The sequence below is a fragment of the Hibiscus syriacus genome, unplaced genomic scaffold (assembly GCF_006381635.1).
Source record: "Hibiscus syriacus cultivar Baekdansim isolate YM2019G1 unplaced genomic scaffold, ASM638163v2 tig00110676_pilon, whole genome shotgun sequence".
Taxonomy (NCBI): Eukaryota; Viridiplantae; Streptophyta; class Magnoliopsida; order Malvales; family Malvaceae; genus Hibiscus; species Hibiscus syriacus.
Window position 1 is genome coordinate 1,639,055 of NW_024062820.1, and position 20,278 is coordinate 1,659,332.

At 34.2% G+C, this 20,278-nt stretch overlaps 2 protein-coding genes and 1 pseudogene across 2 annotated transcripts; 1 reads left to right on the forward strand and 2 right to left on the reverse strand.

Annotated features, from left to right (window-relative positions):
• Nucleotides 1–1,522: 1,522 nt before the first annotated feature.
• On the reverse strand, nt 1,523–4,520 carry LOC120137843 (annotated as a pseudogene).
• Nucleotides 4,521–7,305: 2,785 nt separating this feature from the next.
• On the reverse strand, nt 7,306–9,776 carry LOC120137803 (inactive TPR repeat-containing thioredoxin TTL3-like). The gene is made up of 5 exons (XM_039153463.1): nt 8,914–9,776; nt 8,641–8,836; nt 8,392–8,564; nt 7,583–7,916; nt 7,306–7,515 (listed from the first exon to the last, which is right to left on the reverse strand). Exons 1-5 carry the CDS (start codon nt 9,774–9,776, stop codon nt 7,390–7,392), a joined length of 1,692 nt encoding a protein of 563 aa, XP_039009394.1. The 3' UTR covers nt 7,306–7,389.
• Nucleotides 9,777–18,569: 8,793 nt separating this feature from the next.
• Nucleotides 18,570–20,217, forward strand: LOC120137689. The gene has a single exon (XM_039153388.1). It carries the CDS (start codon nt 18,779–18,781, stop codon nt 20,033–20,035), a length of 1,257 nt encoding a protein of 418 aa, XP_039009319.1. The 5' UTR covers nt 18,570–18,778; the 3' UTR covers nt 20,036–20,217.
• The last annotated feature ends 61 nt before the right edge of the window (nt 20,218–20,278 follow it).

The following is a 20,278-nucleotide window of genomic DNA, read 5'->3' on the forward strand; positions in this document are numbered from 1 at the left end:
GGTAATGTACATATTATGTTGATTCGGAATGAAAGGTAAGATTATGAATTTATGTTGGGACATTCTACTGGTAAAATATATGAATTTTAATATTGTTCGATTATTATTTTGTTTATTATTTTATGTTTGAATTTTCTGCATTTTGATATTACCTGATGTAATCTAAAGGACACACTAAGCTTTTTAGCTCATTTCGTTTATGTCCTTCTTTTTCAGATTCACCTGATATAGGACCAGTTTGGCTATCAGATGCGTGGTCTCAATTATATATTGTATGGGGTTTAATATATATTTCTCAACCTTCTTAAGATGTGGCATGAGCTTATTTCTGATTTTGTATTCGGTAAATGTTTCCAAAACGACTTATTAATAATTTTCGTTCGTGGATCGTTTATGCTTTCAACGTGGTCACCCTGATTCAGTTGTAGCTCTTAAGTTGGGTCTAGGGGTTACAAAAAAACATAGAAAAAAAAACTAAAATATTAGGTAATTTTAAAATTTTAGATGCGACTCCCCCATCCCCTCGGTCCATCACTGAGCATGGGGATCATCAGAAGCTTTTGCCAATTTGCAGTTCAAGATAATAAGGTGTCTCCTTTTTAACATGTAAAATAATGTAAATGTTAGATTTTAAATCTGACACTTCTTTTTCTTATCTTGCCAATACAAACTTGTTTTATTAATAAAAACTCCTCCTACACAAAAACACACTATAAAGTTAAAAAGCTATTCAAATCAAACATTAAATAATTCAAGCTCGACTGAACAAGGATTCGTCTAGTTCGTAGAAAACCCGACATGGCAGTCTAGTTCGTAGGATTTCCTGCCTGTTGCTGCTGTTGGAGCTGAACCCTTTATGAAAATTCCTTTCATATCTTTATTGAAAATGAACTAAAAGTTAGATTATTATTATATTGCAAGTTTTAAAAGTTGAGTGACCAAAATGCAAGTGCCTTAAAAATTCAGGGACTATTTATATGCTTTACCCTAAAATTATAAACGAGGAATGTTATTTGGTTTTGGAGGTCTCATGAATATGAGAAATAGAGAGAGTTTTTATCTTTTTAACTACGTGAATTATACGTAGTAATGACTTATATATGAACTCCTAGTAATAGATCACCTGAGTTTGTCGATGATTACTTCATAAGATCACAGCGGGTCGGAGGTGTAACTTAGCGTGATATGCGAGGGAAGTACAACACTGGCTCACCTTTGATTGAGAAAATGTCATAAAATGACATGACCCAAGATTTATCGTAGAATGTACTTCTTATCGAGCTCTGACACGAAGACTTCTCCGTAGAGCAGTCATGGCTTTGAATCTATAATGAACAACGAATGATCTGGTTTTCTATTTCGGAAACACCGGCAGATAATTTATTTTAAAATTTGACGAAGTTATCTTGATGCATGTGTATATTCATAGTGAAAGACCCTCAACGCTCTCTGTGAGACGATGGGAGAAAATAACATCTTGTATATAGAGTAAATAGGTATTCATATTACTATAACGGAGACATCTTGATTTCCTTTCAGTTTATTTACTTATGGCACTAACAATTTAGATTGACACAGCGTTTTCTTTTCTTTTTTGGCATTTTCTAGTTACTGGAACCCAACGTGATGCGTGTACTGAGAGTATGCTTCCGACTGCATTGCGATCGGGGCTCGTGTAACAGATGCGGGTATATCAAATCCATCGACAAGCTCCCCTGCGATGTTTCTCACTTGGTAACATAGGTAATCTGTGAGCTTGTGGATTGCCTGCAAAAAGGAGAAACAAAAGTGTGATATTAATGAAACACATAGGACATATGTTCTATGGTTCTGATTGAAACTATGTACCTTCGCTTTGTTAGGCGCAATGTAATCGACGTTACGGTAAGTTCCTATGTCGTTCCAGATCCGATCCAGGGCATAAAGATCGCATACAAGTTTTAGAGCAGCTCGACTACTCGAATCAGGACAACTGCAAGTTTAAATTCGAGCTCAGTTAGGAAGTATGCATATGGCAAGTAGAAAAGAAAAGGAATGAATTCGGTTCGGAGTTTAGGAAGTACTTCTTCACAGCTTCGATAAACCTCGCGAGGATGACAGACTCGATGTGAGACTCTGCAAGTGTTAGAAGGTGATTCTGGCATCGATTCCAAGCACCAAAGCTGCCAAGAGTTTTCGAGTGCTTCCGGAGCCGTGCTGCCGCACTTTGAAGGAGTTTCGAGGTTCGGTACTAAAAATCAGACCGTATAAATCTTAGTGTTATGCTTTACTCTGACGTATATTAACCAATATAACACTTACCCTGAAGGCATCCAACTGGAATTTAGGGTCTCGCAAGTGATCCGTGCTTTCCCATCGAGCGATTATTGGGTTCGGCTGCGACAAGTACAGGTTCATAGATTCCCTCAAGTAGTTCCATGTAACAGAGAGCGTACCACCTTGGAACTTGTCTTTGTATTGCTTCAATAGATCCGCTGCTACCTACAGATCACAGTGAGAAGTCTCATGAAACTTGAATCTAAAAGCAAATTCAATGTTGAATTTATTAGGGGATTTGTCCGAAACCTGTTGCAGAAGTACTGTGTTGTCTCCTTCGAATGTCTGGAAAATGTCGTGATCGTTCCTCAAGCTGCCGATCCGGTTGACAGCGGCGTATCCGTGGCCTCCGCAGGCTTCCCTGCAGGTACATAGTGACTTTGCAGTATATGATGTTACATAAGCCTTCAGTCCTGCAGAAAGCGCATGGACATCGGCAACAAGTTGTTCATCATGCATCTTCTTCATCTCTGAATACTTCTCCACCAAATACTCTGTAGCGAAATGAAATGCATACGTCGAAGCCAGCATTGGCATAAGCTTGTGCTGCTGCGATTGATAATCGAGAATGCTGACTTCAGGCTGTTCCGCAGGACCGAATTGCTGGCGTAGTAACGAGTACCGGACGGCGATAGTGACTGAAACCTTGAGGAAACCAACTGAAGAATATGCAAGACCAACCCTCCCACCTACAAGCTCACCTAGCATAGCAGCGAAACGTTTGTTTATCGTAGGGAGACTACTTGTGTATTTTCCATCTCGACAAACATCACCGAATCGGTTAAGAAGATTATCTCGGGGGATACGAACCGAACGGAACCGCAACGCTCCATTATCGACCCCATTCAAGCCGATTTTGTGGCCGCAATCTTGGATTTCGATTCCAGGAAGTGTCTGGTGAGTTTCTAAATCCCGTATCGGAACAATGAAGGCATGGACACCCATGTCGGAAATCTTTTTAGAGTCATGAGTCGGTAATATGAGCTTAGCGAAAACCGACGCGAACTTGCCGTGAACCGCAGCATTGCCGATCCACCATTTGATGGCACCATCATTTGGCGTGTCGATGATGAATTCATCTGTAACTGGATCGAACGTTGCCGTTGTCTGAAGACCTTGAACATTTGATCCTTTTAAAACCCACAAAAATTGAACGTTTAGTGTTCATATGGTACCAACATAATATATATATATATATATAATAGTGTTCTTACGTAAGCAAAAGTATTCCTTCAAAGAAGAACAAATATAATATGGCAGCACCATTGACAATGAACAGCGCAGACGATTTTTTTGTTTTTGATTTTGTCAATAGGAATCGCAATTTGACTTTATTTGTATTCATTAATATCTTATCCCCAACCAACAATCAAAACAAACACGCGGTTTGAAAGCAGACACGTCTTTGCTGGTTCAAGTCCTGGGAAAACAGAGAACTTACCATGATGCAGTTCTGTCATGGCGAAACACCCAGGATAATCCACATTGTCGATCCCATCAAAATACTTATCCCTATGCTTTTTGGTTCCCAAGTTCAGCACTGAACCTCCCCAAAGACTGCATAATTTTAACCATTCAAAGTCAACTTACTAACACCATCTTCTTGTTCATCCATAAACCCAGTTTCCAAAACTTAAAAAATTCAACCAAGATTCAATCTTTAGTACCAAAAGAGGTTGAAAAGCAAGTATAATAATTTACCTAAACTGGACGCCGAGTTTGATCCCAAGAGATACATCGATACTCCCAACAGCTTCGGTAATGGCGAAATACTTAGCGGGATCGTCAACAACGTATCTAAAAGGTTTGATCTTTGCTTCTCTGACCAAAGCAACAAGCTGTCTCATACAAAGCTCCCTGTGTTCCTTCATCGGAATCCCCACCGGGTTTGCAAATCGGGCCTTGACTCGAAGAACTCGATGATTTTCTCTTGTATTTCCCTGTTTTTCCCTCTCGTGTAGCTCTTCAAAGAGGCTTTGTTGACCTCGAGTTTATTGGCCGACTTGGCGCACGTTAGCATGTTGAGTTGGGGTGAAGGTTGGAGCGGTGGAAGTGGGGTCAGGTGAAGGGACAACCACTGGATACGGCGGTTAACGGCGGCGATGGATGGGTGTTGTTCATCCTCCGCTGTCTGATTTGGGTTCATTTTCTATTGGGGAAAAAAAAGTTGATGATGGGGATTTTGAACGGTGGTTTGTCTTCGTACGAATATGAACGTGAAGAAAGGGAGGGGAGTGACCAGTGAGTAATTTTAATCATAAAATTTATGATGACGTGTCGTATTTTAATTGGTAGAGAGAAAAATCGTTAGTTGTCGTAGGTATTTGGGGGAATAGATAAAGTAATGACGTGGAAGGTTTTGTGACTGGCTAGTGTGGATAATTGTTTATATTAATTTAATTGTAATTAAAATTTTACGTCAAGCAGCATTTATATATTTTACTTTTTTAAAATATAAAAGAGTTAACTACACGAGTATCACTTGTGTTTGTGCTCCAGCAGGGCAGAAACATTCCCCTCATGACGAGTAATCCCAAGCAAATCAGAACACAGACCCTGATGTTCAGACGCCAATCGCATGGGACTCAACATTGGAGACTCAACGGCAACTGAAGTACCCTGCGACGCGACACTCACAGGTTCGAGACACACCGGTGGAACACACGAAGGAGCACCCTCACATGGTAAATCAGAACCAGGCGGAGGCAAAATATCAGGCGAAGATGGAGCACTTACAGAAGCTGGGCAAGCTAGAAACTCAGCCGGAACACACGGAAAATAGGCACACAATGTTGCTATCCTAAACGCATTTGGGACACGGGATCTACAGGCAACGACAAACCTTGACCCGATGAAGACACCTCTAGTAAATCAGAACCAGCACTCTTTGTAGCAAACGGAAATGAAAATTCGTCAAAAACGACATGTCTCGAAACAAATATTTTTCCAGTCTCATCCATACATTTATAGCCCCTATGAGAAGGACTATACCCTAAGAAAGTGCACTTTGCTGACCTAAAATCCAGTTTATGCTTGTTAAATGGCCGCAAAAGTGAAAAACAAGCATACCCAAAAACGTGCATAAAGGAATATACTGGAACTTGTTTAAAAAGCTGTTCGTAGGGAGACTTGCCTTTCAGAACAACTGTAGGCAGCCTATTGATAAGAAAAACTGCCGTCGTAAAGGCGTAACTCCAAAATTTTAGAGGTAAACCTGTTTGAGCAAGAAGAGTCAAACCCATTTCAACGATATCACGATGCTTCCGTTCTGCTTTTCCATTCTGTTTTCGAGGTATGCGGACACGTAATCCGATGTTGTACACCATGAGTTATTAACCAATTAAGTAACGGCCTATATTCAGAACCGCCATCAGTTTGCAATGCCTTGACCTTGCAACCAAACTGAACTTCAACGTGATTGTAGAAATTGAAAAAAACACTGCGCAACTTCAGATTTTCGCTTTATAAGATATAACCACGTATGTCAACTATAAACGTCAACAAACGAGACATAATACAAGTAACCATCATAATTCACCGGTGCAGGTCCCCAAAGATCCGAAACAACAAGATCAAAAGGTTTCTCATATTCATTAACAATCTTTGGAAAAGGGAGCTTATGAGCTTTCCCTTGCAAAAAAGTTGAACATACATTGTCCAATTCATTCACACTACCAACTATATTGCAAGTAGTAAGCACATTTTTGACAACATCACTAGACGGATGTCCAAGACGGTTATGCCATAACTCAAAAACACTCGAAGACTGAGAATTCTTGAACGCCGCAGCAAACACCTCAGGAGTAGCTGAATGTTCTTCAGAAGCTGGAGCTAACAATTGATACAGTCCTTCAGAAGTGAGCTTCCGTTTGAGTAGCTCATTCCGATTCCGATAATCCTTCACACAACAACCATTAGCATGAAATTCAAGGTTGTTTCGAGTTAACAAATAATGCACAAATCAACTGGAAGGATATTACCAATAGCAGACGAGCAAACGAACCAGAGATCCATCACATACACAGAACCATCGCGCGCGAGCACACACAGCAGAAAGAACAGCCAGATCTTCAGCGAAAGATACCATGTCAAGATTTAGGAAATGTACTGTGAAGAATGGAAGATAGGGGAACGAGGGATAGTTCTCTCTTCATATTTTCATTCATAAGACTAATATCTCCAATATCTCCAAGAGGAGACCAATCCATTTATACAAAGTGATGGCTGTAATTAGTTATGCAAACGGCCTAACAACCTAACAGTCCAAGACTAATAGCAACATATATCCTCTGTGATATAGCACAAGCAACCTATTCTTTACTCACTCTATAATACTCTAATATGGGATAATCCTGTAAGGCCCCAATGTGCTTCGGAGTGGAATTTCCAGGCCGCTAATTTTTTAAAATTCAATGTGGATGGAGTTGTTTTATAGTCTAAAATCAATGTGGATGGAGTTGTCTTGTAGTATGGATGAGTTGCTAAGGATGGAAATGCAAGTTGTGGTGGGATTATTTGTACAAATTTTGATACGATTAGAATTTTCTTTTCGAGGTTTGCTCTTAAGTCAAATTATACGAAGGAATAAGGAAGTTTTTAATGAGACATAATTTAGGTTAATTTATTTTAATGAAATTCTCTTGCCGAACAAAAAAAATATTTATATATAAATGCAATACCTCAAATAATTAGACTCAAATTGATCATTTAATACAAAAGGATTTGAATTAAAAAAAAATAATAATCTAAAATATTAACATGAATCAATCTCATAGGACGTGTCTGTCTGTCAACGTATCTATGCACATAGAAAGCTAATGGAACGTTAAGTGGATGATTTAAGAAAGCACATCTGCACACATATAATCAAACTGTTTCATTCTAAGTAACAAAATTTCCCACTGAAATTCCTCATGAATAACAAAAGCAACTTTTCGTTCCATCTTAGGAAAACCATCCTTATTTTTTAACCTTATCATTAGCCCGCTTTGTCCCTTTGTGTATATTCCTTTAAGCTTTTTTTTTCTCCTTGTCTTTGATGTTCCTCTCTCCTCGTACTCGACATTCTTGTCTTCATACAACTTCATGTTTCTTGAGCTGCATTTGAGCTTCCGAAAATCCCCTTTTCACCTCCTCGTTGTCAGGTGTTTCTCTCAGCAAGATCGTGTAGTCTTGTATTGAAGCTTCCCATTTCTTAAACTGTTACAAATATCATTATTAGATAAGGTATAATAAAAAATGTGTTGCAAGATGTAAAGAGTGTGACCTTGGAATTACAATCGGCTCGTCGCAGTCTAGCCTTGGTGTAGGCAGGGCGCAGGTGGAGGGCATGGGTGCAGTCGTCTACTGCCTTTTCGAAATGGCCGAGCTTGGACCAACAAGCGGCTCGGTTGCACAACAAGATGGAGTTGTGGGGGTCATGCTCCAGCCCTTCCACGTATGCGGCGCATGCTTCCGAGAATTTCGATGCCTTGAAATGCTCGTTGCCGTTGGATCGAGCAACCGCCACCGCCCTCGCCTTTCTCATTACGGAACTCGCTTCCTTGTTGCTCGGGTCAAGCTTAACGGCTCGTTGAATCGCCTCCAACGCTTCATCAAATCTTCAAACCCATCATAAACAACAAAAACATTATTATTTGCTTAATATACAAGGTCAAAGTTCAACTCAATGAAAGAAAACAAAGAATTATTATTTTTTTAAAAAAAATAAAAAAGAAGTGGGGAAGCCGGTGCCTTGTCAGAGCATGCAGAACAATTAACCCAAAACCCAATCATTTTCGTGCAATTTTAGCCCCCATTAAGTAGGTATAGATTACATTTTTCCACCTCTAATGTCCTTTACACCTTTTTGTTTCCTCTCTTTCAAACAAAAGTTCTACTTTGAGTTGTATTTCAACATTAATTAAATTTAGGATCACAACGTTCCCACATTTCCTTATTATCTTATCTATGTCATCAAATAACATTATTATCAATTGGTTAAAAAATTATGAACAAGATATTACCTTATAATTGTGACTATTCAAAAAATCTCTCTTATAAAAATAAAAGGCTAAATTCAAGAAAAACACCAACCTGCCGGCGGCCATATCCACCTGAGCTCGAACAACCAGCAAATTAGCGTTACCAATAGGGCCATAGTATTTATTCAAGTCATCGACGTCAAAATTCGGACCTCCCAATAAGGTTTCATCGGCATCTTGGTGTCTATGGAGCTTCAACAGGGCCTCAGCTTTCAATGCAAATATCTTAACAAAAGAAAGAAAACCCAAAGCTTTTAACAACCGATCATAATATTGCTAAATTTTGATGTGATTTACGTACCTGTGGAGCTGAATCTGCACCACCATTAATGGCGGAATCTGTTTCTTTTACCAGACTGTTCCAATCCCGTCGCCTTTTAGCTTCAGTACATTTGTTCAAATGTGTCTGAATATTTCTCGCTTTAGCAATGTCGTCTTTATCAGCTTCAAGGCCTGCATGCTGATAGTGATATATAGCCTTCTCCACATCCCCTAACCTATACAATTACATATAATCATATATATATATATATAAAACTTAGCTGAATATTGATGAAAACTGGTTTTTGTTTACCTGAGATACAAGTTAGCTAAACGATGGTGAGCTCTGTGATAATGAGGCTCGATAGTAATGGCTTCCCTGCACTCGAAAACTGCCTCGAAGAGCCTTCCTAAAGCTGCTAAAGCTGCACTTTTGTTGCTTCGATATGCAGATTTGTTGGGATCAATGGCAATGGCTGCATCGTACAAAGCTAAAGCCTCTTCAAAATTCCCATTCTTGTAATCTTCATTGCCCATGAACTTCAACGTCTCGGGATCCATTCTCGTCGAGAGAGCTCGACAAAGTGAAGCCGATTTCTTTTCTTCGACCGGCTTCTTCACCACGTTTCCCATCACGGTGTTGGGGTATAATTTCCCATTAGGTTTCGAAACATCGTCTTTTGCATTGATGGTGTTCGTCGTGTTCCCCGGTTGCCTCAAGTTGCCTTGATTCCCATAAATCATTCCCCTTGTTTTTTGATGATCGGCGATCATGCTCTCGAGCTCGCCGGATAAGCTAATTGATTCTTTCGGCACCTTCAGATAAATGTTGCCGTTGACGATGCCGTGTCCTTGTGCAGCTGTGGTCGTTGTTCTCGTCGGTTTTTCCACAGGCTTCCGGACCGGGTTCTGCTGGTACACCGCCGTGACCTTCGGAGTCAGTTTCGTAATGGGTTTTTGTGGCCGACCTTCTGGTCCGAAGAACGCCGCCTCATCGGAACCGCTTCGCCGGCGCTCTGTGCATGTGTTCGATGTGTTGACGTTGTTTTTGTTGTCTTCCTTTATAATATGTAATGAACCTGTCGAAGTTGATCTTCTAGGCCACAAGCCATGCTTTCCGAACACCGCACTGAATATCCCACAACCGGATCTCTTCACCGGCGAATACTCCGCCATTTTTTTGCTTGTCAAGCTTTTATTCCCCCTTTACGAACAAAAACAGTGGATTTTCAAGCGATTATGTAGCCAAAACGTGGGTGTTTTACAACATGAAATGTAAAACAAATACACGGCAGAGAGATCATGTTGATTTTCCCTAACTTTGGGGCTAATAAAATGGTACGAAACAAAATGATTAAGATCAGGAAAAAGAAAGGAAAGACAATAATGACTCACAGTTGTTTTGCATGAAAATTCCAAAATTTTTCAACTTTTTTTTTTATATTGTTTTCGTTTTTTGTTTCTTGTACGTTGAAGATTACATGAAAGCTGGAGAAACGGTCCATGATTAAACGAGAATCTCTAAAATTTTAGATAAAAAAAATTTAATTAAATTTCTGTTGTAGGTTTACCCTTCATTATTTGGGATTTTTCAATTAAGATGTTGTAAAAGCCAGCCCAGATGAACAAATTATTAGAGAAATCAAAGAGAGGAGGGCACGTCTTTAGCCTCATATTCACAACAAAGGGTTGGTTGGGATTTTTATTTTTTAAAATGAAAATTTATATTTTTTGTGGGTGGAAATCTATTAATTTATAAATGTAATATAAATTATAACCACATTATCCATTTATATATATATATATATCCACTTTATTAAGAAATATATTCACGTTTCTACACATTAGGGTGCGTTTGGTTAACAGAATGTAAGATTACTAGTGGAAATAGGATTACTGGCGGGAATAAGATTACTGAGAATGTTGTATTTTGTGTTTGGTTCGTTTAACAGGAATGTAAGATAACATTGTTTGATTAAAGGAATAAAACATTATTGGAATGTATATTTTACCAAATTGTCCTTATTATATATATTTTTTAACAAGTTGAATTATACTATAATATTACTATAATTAATTTATATATTTTCTTTAAAAATTTATATAATTTTTTTACAAAATTGAAAAGATAAATAGGTTTAATGAAATGGTAAAATTTTATTTTAACCCATGAACTTCATATAAAATTCTAATTATGGACTTTTTTTGTAAATCTAAAAAAGTTTTAGGATAAATTTGTAATTTAACCTTCATAGAATTTTTATTATTCAACGACAGAATAAGGATATTTTTTAGAGAAAAAAATTTAAGGGCATTTTAATCCAAAACGTCGATAATTCAACAATACCTAAGGGAAGGAGGGTAATCACATTCCCGATAATATATCCCCAAAATACCACTGTTGGTAATAAAAGATTACCGAAGAATATGATTACTGGCAAACCAAACAGTGGAATGAGATTTCATTCCCCCGATAATCTCATATTACTTGAACCAAACACCTTTATATTACTGTCCAATGATGAAGAAGGAAAATAGAGTAATGTGTTTAAAATATCAAATTCAAAAGGAATCCCGGAAGGAGAGTTTGACTCCTTTATATTTTTTCTTATGTTTTCTCATTATCTTTTTTCAATTGAATGCAGTTAAATATAAATGTCACGGACCATGAGTCCACAACCAAAGTCTCTAGGTGTTGAAGTTCTAAGGGTGTGACATGATACAACTATATTGTTTCTTTTAATAAAAATGAATAAAAGGAACCTGCCCGTTAGATATCATCTTAGTTGTATAAAATAACTAAATTAGATTCTAATTTCAATCACATGTGTAGTAATTAGTTTTAATTCAACAACAACAACAAACCATATTCCCATATGTGATGGGGTAAGGGGGAGGTAGGGTAGTAAGCTGCCCCCATCGCCAGGTTGAGAGTAGCTTCCGTGAAAGACCTCCGGCAGTAAGAAAAATTAAAAATAAAGATAAAATATAATGCATGTATAAATAAATAAATAAATACATGGTTGAACAGTCTTCTTATGCAATCTTCATATATGCGTCTGAAATGGAAAGTAATCCCTGCAAATAAATCCATGCGAAAAAAATCTCTGCACATGGACAGAAATGTAAGACTTGACTAAAATTAAACAGGGGAAACATGAAGAGAATGATACACAGAAGGTAACGATAGTAAGGTACGAGAAAGAATAAAGTCAAATGGGTTAAAACCTAAACTAAGGCAACGCTACTCCGCTACCCTATTCTAAGCCTTCATAAATTCCAATGACAGAAATGTAAAAAGTAGAACCCATGAAAATTATGTAGTAATTAGTTTTAATTGATATGTTATATAAAATCGAACACAAAATTAACAAATTTAGAGATTTATTTTTATTACTTTTCTTATAATTATTATTTCATACATTACAGTAAAAAAATAATTCACAAGAGGGGTTATATGGGTGTAATGTTTCTTATTTAAGATTTATAATTATTTCTTTTTAAAGGTTAAGATATAATGTCATCTAAATATAACATATGATATTCAAATAAGTATGTATGTGGAGATTAAATTTTACATAATCAATATGTTAAATATATAATCATTACCTTTAGCGAGATGTGATACTAAATCTCTTAGGTAAGATAAGATATTTAAATTTAAACATTTATAAATTAAGCAAACTATATTGGGAGGGTTGCCCCATATTGGACCTATGTAGTACCTGATCTAAACCAATTGATTTATAAATCGAATATCGATGATCGTACTATATATATTAATTCTTATATATAGTTTTTATATAGAATGTTTGTATGTATCTATATTGTAACTATGAGAAAATTTAATAATTGATACCAATGGCTTAGTTGGGCTAATTTATGCAACAAGACCCACACATCTATTTGTTGAAAGACCACCTATGGGCTGTAAAAGCAAAACATTCCTTTTGGGCTTTTACTATGAATTTCAGCTCACTTTCAACTAAGAGACGCGAACTTGTTCTGTTCGATTACCCGTTCGATAAGTATGGTTTCAAACGACATATAATTTTATGTTAGAAAGATAAATTTATATGCGTGTATAAAAGAGAGAGATTTTTTTATGCATTGATAGAGAAAAAAGTTCTATAGTTAGATTATAATGTTATATGTGTTTTTTAATTATATTTGAATAGAATTATTATTATGGGCATCGAATCAATTTATCTCATTGGTTAAAGGAATAATTGTTATTTCTAGAGGTCTCGGATTCAGTCACCAGTGACTGTAACAGGGTGATTGAGCATTCACTATCAAATGGTTGAAAGTATTTAGAACATATACTACTTGTAATCACCTTAACTTATTCAAAAAAAAAATTATTATCATGGGCATAGTTAATAAGAAAATCATGACTTAAACTAAAACAGTAATAAGTTTCATTTTTAATTTTTTAGTTCTTAGATTTGTTAGGATATTTGTCATAATCCTACCACTAATTGATAATCTTTTTTTTCTCATTTATAATGTATGAAATCATTATTCATTTTAAAAAAATAAATAAAACGAGTTAAATGGTATTTTAATCTCAGGAATTTTAAATCGTCATCACGCTGATACTTAAAGATATTTTTCATTTAGTTTGACCCTTGAACTTTCTTTTCGTGATGTTATTCACTTCATTCTTTAACTATAAACAATCATGTGGCATTCTAATAGTATGTTACACGGCACATGATATTTTTAAAAAATATATCTTTAAAAGACTAATAAAGAGAAGAAGAAAAAAAATCAAAAAAATTTATTAACTTTTTTAGTTTAATATATATATAATGTTTCATGTGATTTTTTATTATTAATTTAAGGTAAGCATAAAGATAATATATGTTTAAAGATGACTATTAATCATTTAACATTGAACGTTCACGCATCTACTATTCCTGATGCTCAAACCTGTAATTTCAAAGAATAACAATAATTTATTTACCACGAGGTCACTCGATTCGTGCTCATGTAATATTTTAGAAGTTGTATTTAGGGGTAAAAAAATATTTTCAATATAAAATACAAAAAGAATATCTACAATATATAAGACTTTGAAATTTTCATAGAGGACGACTACCCCAACTCGGTCCTCTCGGTCCATCCTTGATTGTATTTATAATATGTCACATAATATTTTTTCAATTATAGGGTATTGTTTTGTTTAGTCCATCGACTAATAAAAGTTACAAAATTGTTACCCTAACTACTCGTATGTTATAAACTCATGTTTTTATATAATAAAATTAATGGATGTCTGAACTGGACGTTAACTTGTTGACTAGGATATGAGAAAATTCGATCTTAGAACCGTTTAAGTTATTCTCGTGGATTGACTATTCGTTTACATTATGTCATCGAGCCAATTTTAGAAAGCAACGACGGTGCCCATAGACATCATTGAAATATGATTTTATTATATCTCGGTCAATATGATAACGTCTAGATCAAACAATCATCAAATTTCTAATGAAAATAATGAGTTTATAACATATAAATAGTTAGACGATCATGTTAGAACTTTTAATAGTCGAAAAACTCAACTACATATTATTCAATAGTCGATAAATTATTTTATAAATTTTAATAGTAAAAAAAATTAACAAAATAATGTTTTATAGTGGAAAGTATTCGTATACTTTATATAATAATATATTTCATTTAAAGAAAATTCAACAACCAAACGGAAAAGGAAAAAAGAAAGGTACAATTGAAACTTGGCAAGAGAAGGGTGATTCCCAATGAGACTAACAAAAAAGAAGATAAGGTTGAATTGTTTGTAATGTATGAGACATGAATAACGTATTTAAAAAACATTTTTGTTGAGTCAAATTGGACGGTCTGCTAAGTTGTTTCAAAATCTTGGATCTGATGATTCAACATTTACCCTATACCTCTCTTCTTAATTAGTTAAACCCCTAAACCCCATGATTCATACATTTTATATCGTTTTATAATATTCTATTTTATTATAATAATATGTAAAACAATTTATAATGACGTTATGTTTTACTATAACCATATCTTTCAAATTCAACTTTTTACTGTAAATTTTATTTTGCATATCTTCATAATTTTATTGTTACACTTGTATAATGTTTGACCGTTGAATTTTTCTTTCTGATTAACTGCCACCACAACACAGTTGTACGATTTTGCAGACAGTTCTGTGTCCTTAAAGTATATAGTTGAATAATTGTGTTTAATTTGATTTATAAAAGTATTATGTGTATATCAATTATTAAAACTATTTAAATAAATATTCTTATTGGTACATAAAAATTTAGATTAACCATTACTCTTTCGATTTAGGGTTATGATATATTTAATATTTAATTAAGATTTACGTAACAATTTAAAAATTATTCACTAAAAATAACAGTGAAAAGATTCCAACTTGACGTTTTAAATTTAAACTTCTAAACTCCAACTATTATTTTCAACGCTCGTGAATAAATTTAAAATATTATTTTATAATTATATAAGAGTATTTAAAATAAATTGTTTTATAAATGTCAAATATCATAAAGTAACCAATTGGAGTCGGACGAATTTATGGTAAAATGGTGAAGGGATTCCAATGCTTGGCTGTTCACCATTTCCATGTCAAATCCAATGATCAATCTTCTTTAAAAGCCAGCTCATAGCCATCAACAATTTTTCAAATTCGAGTGGCCAATAAAAAAACATTTTAAAAATATTTTTTAATTTATATATTTAGAAAGATGTGAGTTTAATTGTACTTTAACGTGTTAGTTTTAATTCAAAGATCCGGGGATCATGAAGATTATCTTTTGATTTAATAGTTATACATCATCATTAAATTTTGGTGTCGATGGGGGGCATACATACACATATATATATATATATATATATATATATATATATATATATATATACATACATACATATATATATATATAGTTGTTAAGGTGATAGAGAGGAATTTATACAAAATTTTACTTCAAAAGTGATGAACATGCAAATTTTAAGTAAAAATATATTATTAGTAAAAAATATAAAAAATATATAAAAATTTAAAAATTTTACTATAACAATTATTCCGATTAAATAATCGGTATTTTTGAAATATGTGGGTGATGAAGAATAAAACCAGATAGGAACCACCCATAAAAGGGAAGAGAGCAATAATAATAATAATAATAATAATAATAATAATAATAATAAATCTTTTTATCAGTCCAATAAATTCTGATATGGGGAATATATTTTGGATAATCACTGCTGTTCGTTATTGCTTGGAAAATAATTGTATGTATACTTTTCTTGAGGTTAAGTGTATGTACACTTTTAAAAAGCTATTGTTGTATAGACATTGGGAATAATATTTTTTGTATAAATCCCCAAAAAAATTAATTAGATTCGTTTTTTCAATATATTATAATAAAGTTTATTTAACTAAAGATTTGATTAAATATTTTTTTAATATTATGAAGTGGCTATAAGATAATATATGTTTAGATTTTATTTATTTATTGACAATGAATATACAACATGCATACGTAACTGCTTGAATCAAGAGTCATTAGAGAGAATAATCTTTTCTTTTACAACCGAGATCACTTGTTGGGTTCGATTAAATATTAAATATACTAATAAGGCACATTACACTCAATGAAAAATGCATGCTATAATCTTGAAGATGGCATTGTTGAGAGGGGGTAAACAAATAAAATTTAGTTGAATAAAAATATTCACTCCTTTTTACCATAACTTTGAGGGATGGACGATACAATTTTCTCATTTATAAATTTCAAAAAATGACTCTAATTATTTTTAAATTAAATTTACCATTATTTATTTTATTAATGTAATTAAGAATTCTACTCACAAAAATAAAAAAAATATAAACCTTATCACCCAAATCAAATGGACCACAATATATCCGGGTTGGACCTATAGAATGTAAATCCAAACCAACCTATTTTCCTTTCTTTTTCTCTATTTTTTAATTACCTTATATATAATATTATATTTTGACATTTAATAGATATTTTAATGTTTATATTCTTGAAGTTTATCACTTACTATGGATGTGACATTTACTTATATTTCACTATTAGATAAAACATGCATGCATATATTATGAAAAAAAATATAAATTTAAGATTTGAAATGTATTTTTAACTTATATATATTGTGTTGAAGTTATAATTTCTTATAGTCTGAAGTTAATTTATTAATTTTTCTAACTATTAAAAGTTATAAAATGATCATCCGATTATTTATATTTTTTAAACTCTTCTTTTTTTTGTTAAAATATCGACGACGGTTTAAGCTGAACGTTAAATTACTGCCTGTGATATGATAAAATTTGATCTAAAATTTTAAATGATTATCATATATTAGTCAATATATTAATATCTAACTCAGTCTTTCATAATTGTTTTAATGAAAAAGAAAGTGTTTTGAACGCATGAATAGTCAGTAGACTATTATATAACTTTTAATACTTAGTGTATTTAATAAAGTAATATTCTATAATTAGAAGACTATTTTGTAATTTTTACTAATTAGTGACTCGGCAAAGCAGTGTTTTATATTCAAGTATTATTTATGTATTTTATCCTATTTTTTAGATTTTTTAATAATATTAAAAAAATAATGTATTTCGTCTATTTACTTCTATTTTTAAATATTAATTAGGGGCACCTAACCATTTCTTCACATACCAATAGATATTATTTTTTCTTTTAAAAAAATTATATAATATTGTTTTATGGTTTCAGCAAACAAAAGGTATGTTGTTCACCTGATCTACCCATCTTTCTTCATATTTTAGTTTTCCATATTTTATGGTTAAAACATAACATTTTATATAATTTTTAATATATTAATCATTTTTAATATATAAAATATTACACATGATAGTTTTTAATGCCTTCTTTGAATCAATTTTGTAACATTATATTATGGTTATTTATTGATTTTTCCTTTGAAAATTAATACCTGACTTAGTCAAAGATTGCTGGTTATACCAAATAATAAGTAAATAAATATATAGAAACACTATGCTTACTTTTCCCCTATCATTAAATCTAAGTTACCAAACCAATTCAGCATTATAAAATTTTAAATAACTTAATTTAATTTTATGGATTTTGAAAATTAACTTATGCTTTACATATATGCTAGATTATCAGAAACTCACTATGTGGATGGTTAAAAAATTATGGGTAAAAATTACTTTTCAAAACAAAATATGAAACAATGGATTACACATTTTAAAAACAATTCATCAAACTATTTTTGAAGAGTACTATTCTCCTTAAATATTTTGGATTTGAGATGCGAATATATATATATATTTTTAAAATTATTAATCATAAAACTTAAAAAATACAATATAATTTACTAAAAAGTAGTGATAATTGAAAAATATTAGTATTTTTGTTTTTTTAGAATTTAAGGATTAATAATCAAAACAAGAACTCGGATATAGTTGGACCAGTTGCTTTCATTTTATCACTGCCTCTCTTTATCTCACACACACAATTGTCAATCCCACGCCATCATCTGATCCTTTGGTTTTAGTGAATCCAGAAGCAGCAGATTAGCTGAACCAAAAATTAGCGAATCTTTTTACTATGGGATAAAGGGGAGATATGATAGTAGATTATCCTAAACGTCAGGTTGAGAATATCTTCCGTGAAAAAAATTCGAATTATGAAATACCTTCCGTGAGATTTGATCTCACGACTTATATTCTATCAACTGGACTGGAGGTACAATTCAAATTAGCTGAAACAATCATCTCTTTAATGTAACACAAAATATTTCTTTTTTAAAAAGCCTACTTTTCCTTGAACCTAAAATCGTAAAGATTCAACTTTGATTTTACATCTCTTTTTCGGCCATTGATAAATCCCTGAGCTTTTTTTTTCATGATCTTTTGAAGATTAGAGCTTTAAAAACAACATATTTATGGCTACTTTCTGCTGATTTCTGTAATAGTGTTCCTTCCAGAAGATCTCTCTCTTCTTTTTTCTCTTTCCATCGTTTTTATTACCTCATGCTTGGCTTTGTGTTCTGTGTTTTTTTTTTTCCTTTCTTAAATGAGTGTTTGAGTTAGTATGGTGAATTAAGCAGAATAATCCCTTGTCGGAAACAATCTTTGTCCTTTTTTCTTTTTAATGGATTCTGGTAATAGTGGTAGTTTGCAATCTTCAAGTGGTGGCAGTGAAGAGTTTGATTCACGCGTCGAGTCAATCTCCGCTTTTTTGAGCCTTATCGGTCATGGTCATGGTAATTTGGGTGACCAACCGCCCCCGTCTCCGCCCTTACCGGTGCTGCAGGGCCATTCTCCGTCGACCACGTTCGACCCTTTATCGTTCTTGGATCATCGATCACTGCAACTTTCGACGACAACAACGGCGAATCCGAGCTCGGTCCTTGATTTGATTTGGTCCAAAAATCTAAGATCCGAGCCCAGTTGCACTGATCTCAGTGGTTTCATGGCTTCCTCATCAGCGGCAACGGCGACTCAACAGCTCTTCACCAACCAACAACCACAAAACGGAGCCACTTTTCAATCGTTGCAGCCGGTTCCACAACGACCAGAAAGTTCGGTTTCCGCCATAAACGGCGGCCAAACCAACAACAAGAGCAATACGGCGCGTAATCCAAAGAAGAGATCCAGAGCTTCCAGGCGTGCACCGACAACTGTTCTGACCACAGACACCACCAATTTCCGAGCCATGGTTCAAGAGTTCACCGGATTCCCGGCACCACCGTTCCCCTCCTCGCCTTTTCCGAGAGCCAGACTCGATCTCTTCGGTCCACTGTCGGCCACTTTGAGATCAAACCATTTAGACCCTTCACCGGCAGCTCCCCATTATCTTTTAAGACCATTTGCTCAAAAAATCACACCTCCACCTTTTCTTAGCTCATCAACGGCTGACGCTATAGTTTCTAATCCTAGTACTAACAACAACAACAACACTAGTTCTTGTTCAACTTCCATTAACTACCAACTACCGACAGAGTTAGGCCATTTAAAGCAGCCTCAGAATCTACTCAACATCAACATGCAAAACCCAATTCTCAACTTTCATTCTTTCCTTCAAACCCCTCCAAAATACCCATTTTCCTGTTCGAACATGGGTGTTCCACCGACTGAGTCGACTCTCAAAATGGGTGGTTTAGATGAATCTGACTCGAGCCGGGAGCGGCTTCCAAACATGGTGTCTCCACAAGAGCGTGATGATCAGAATCTCCTAAGGCCCATCATTGGCGGCTTCGACGGTGAGGACCGAAGAGTCTCGAATGGGAAAGCGAGCAACTTGTCGTCGTCGTTTTCGCCGAATTTTCGTGGCGATAAAGAGCTGGAACACGTGGGTAATTCCAGAAGTGAAGGTATGGTGGAATCATGGATATGTTCTTCAGATTAGGAGTATCTAATTTCATTAAAAAATAAGAAGAAGAAGCTTTCATAACTGGAAAATCTGAACAAAGAATATCAAGGACATGGGGGTGAATATTTTTCACAATGATGCATAAAAGAGGTGGAATCTTTCTTGTTTTCTGTCATATTAACCACGAAATACTTAAAATTCAACCCCCATTTTGTACTATTTCTTTTTTTATCTCTGAGGTTTATTTAACCCTTTCCTTTTAATTTAATTATATGGATA

What these genes read in the sequence shown, in the direction of transcription:
- LOC120137803 (XM_039153463.1), bottom strand. Translation starts at nt 9,776, where the DNA reads ATGGCGGAGTATTCGCCGGTGAAGAGATCCGGTTGTGGGATATTCAGT. An exon ending in TTAGCTAACTTGTATCTCAG is followed by an intron (nt 8,837 to 8,913) that starts GTAAACAAAAAC and finishes GTAATTGTATAG; the next exon opens with GTTAGGGGATGTGGAGAAGG. An exon ending in GAGCCGATTGTAATTCCAAG is followed by an intron (nt 7,516 to 7,582) that starts GTCACACTCTTT and finishes TATTTGTAACAG; the next exon opens with TTTAAGAAATGGGAAGCTTC.
- LOC120137689 (XM_039153388.1), top strand. Translation starts at nt 18,779, where the DNA reads ATGGATTCTGGTAATAGTGGTAGTTTGCAATCTTCAAGTGGTGGCAGT.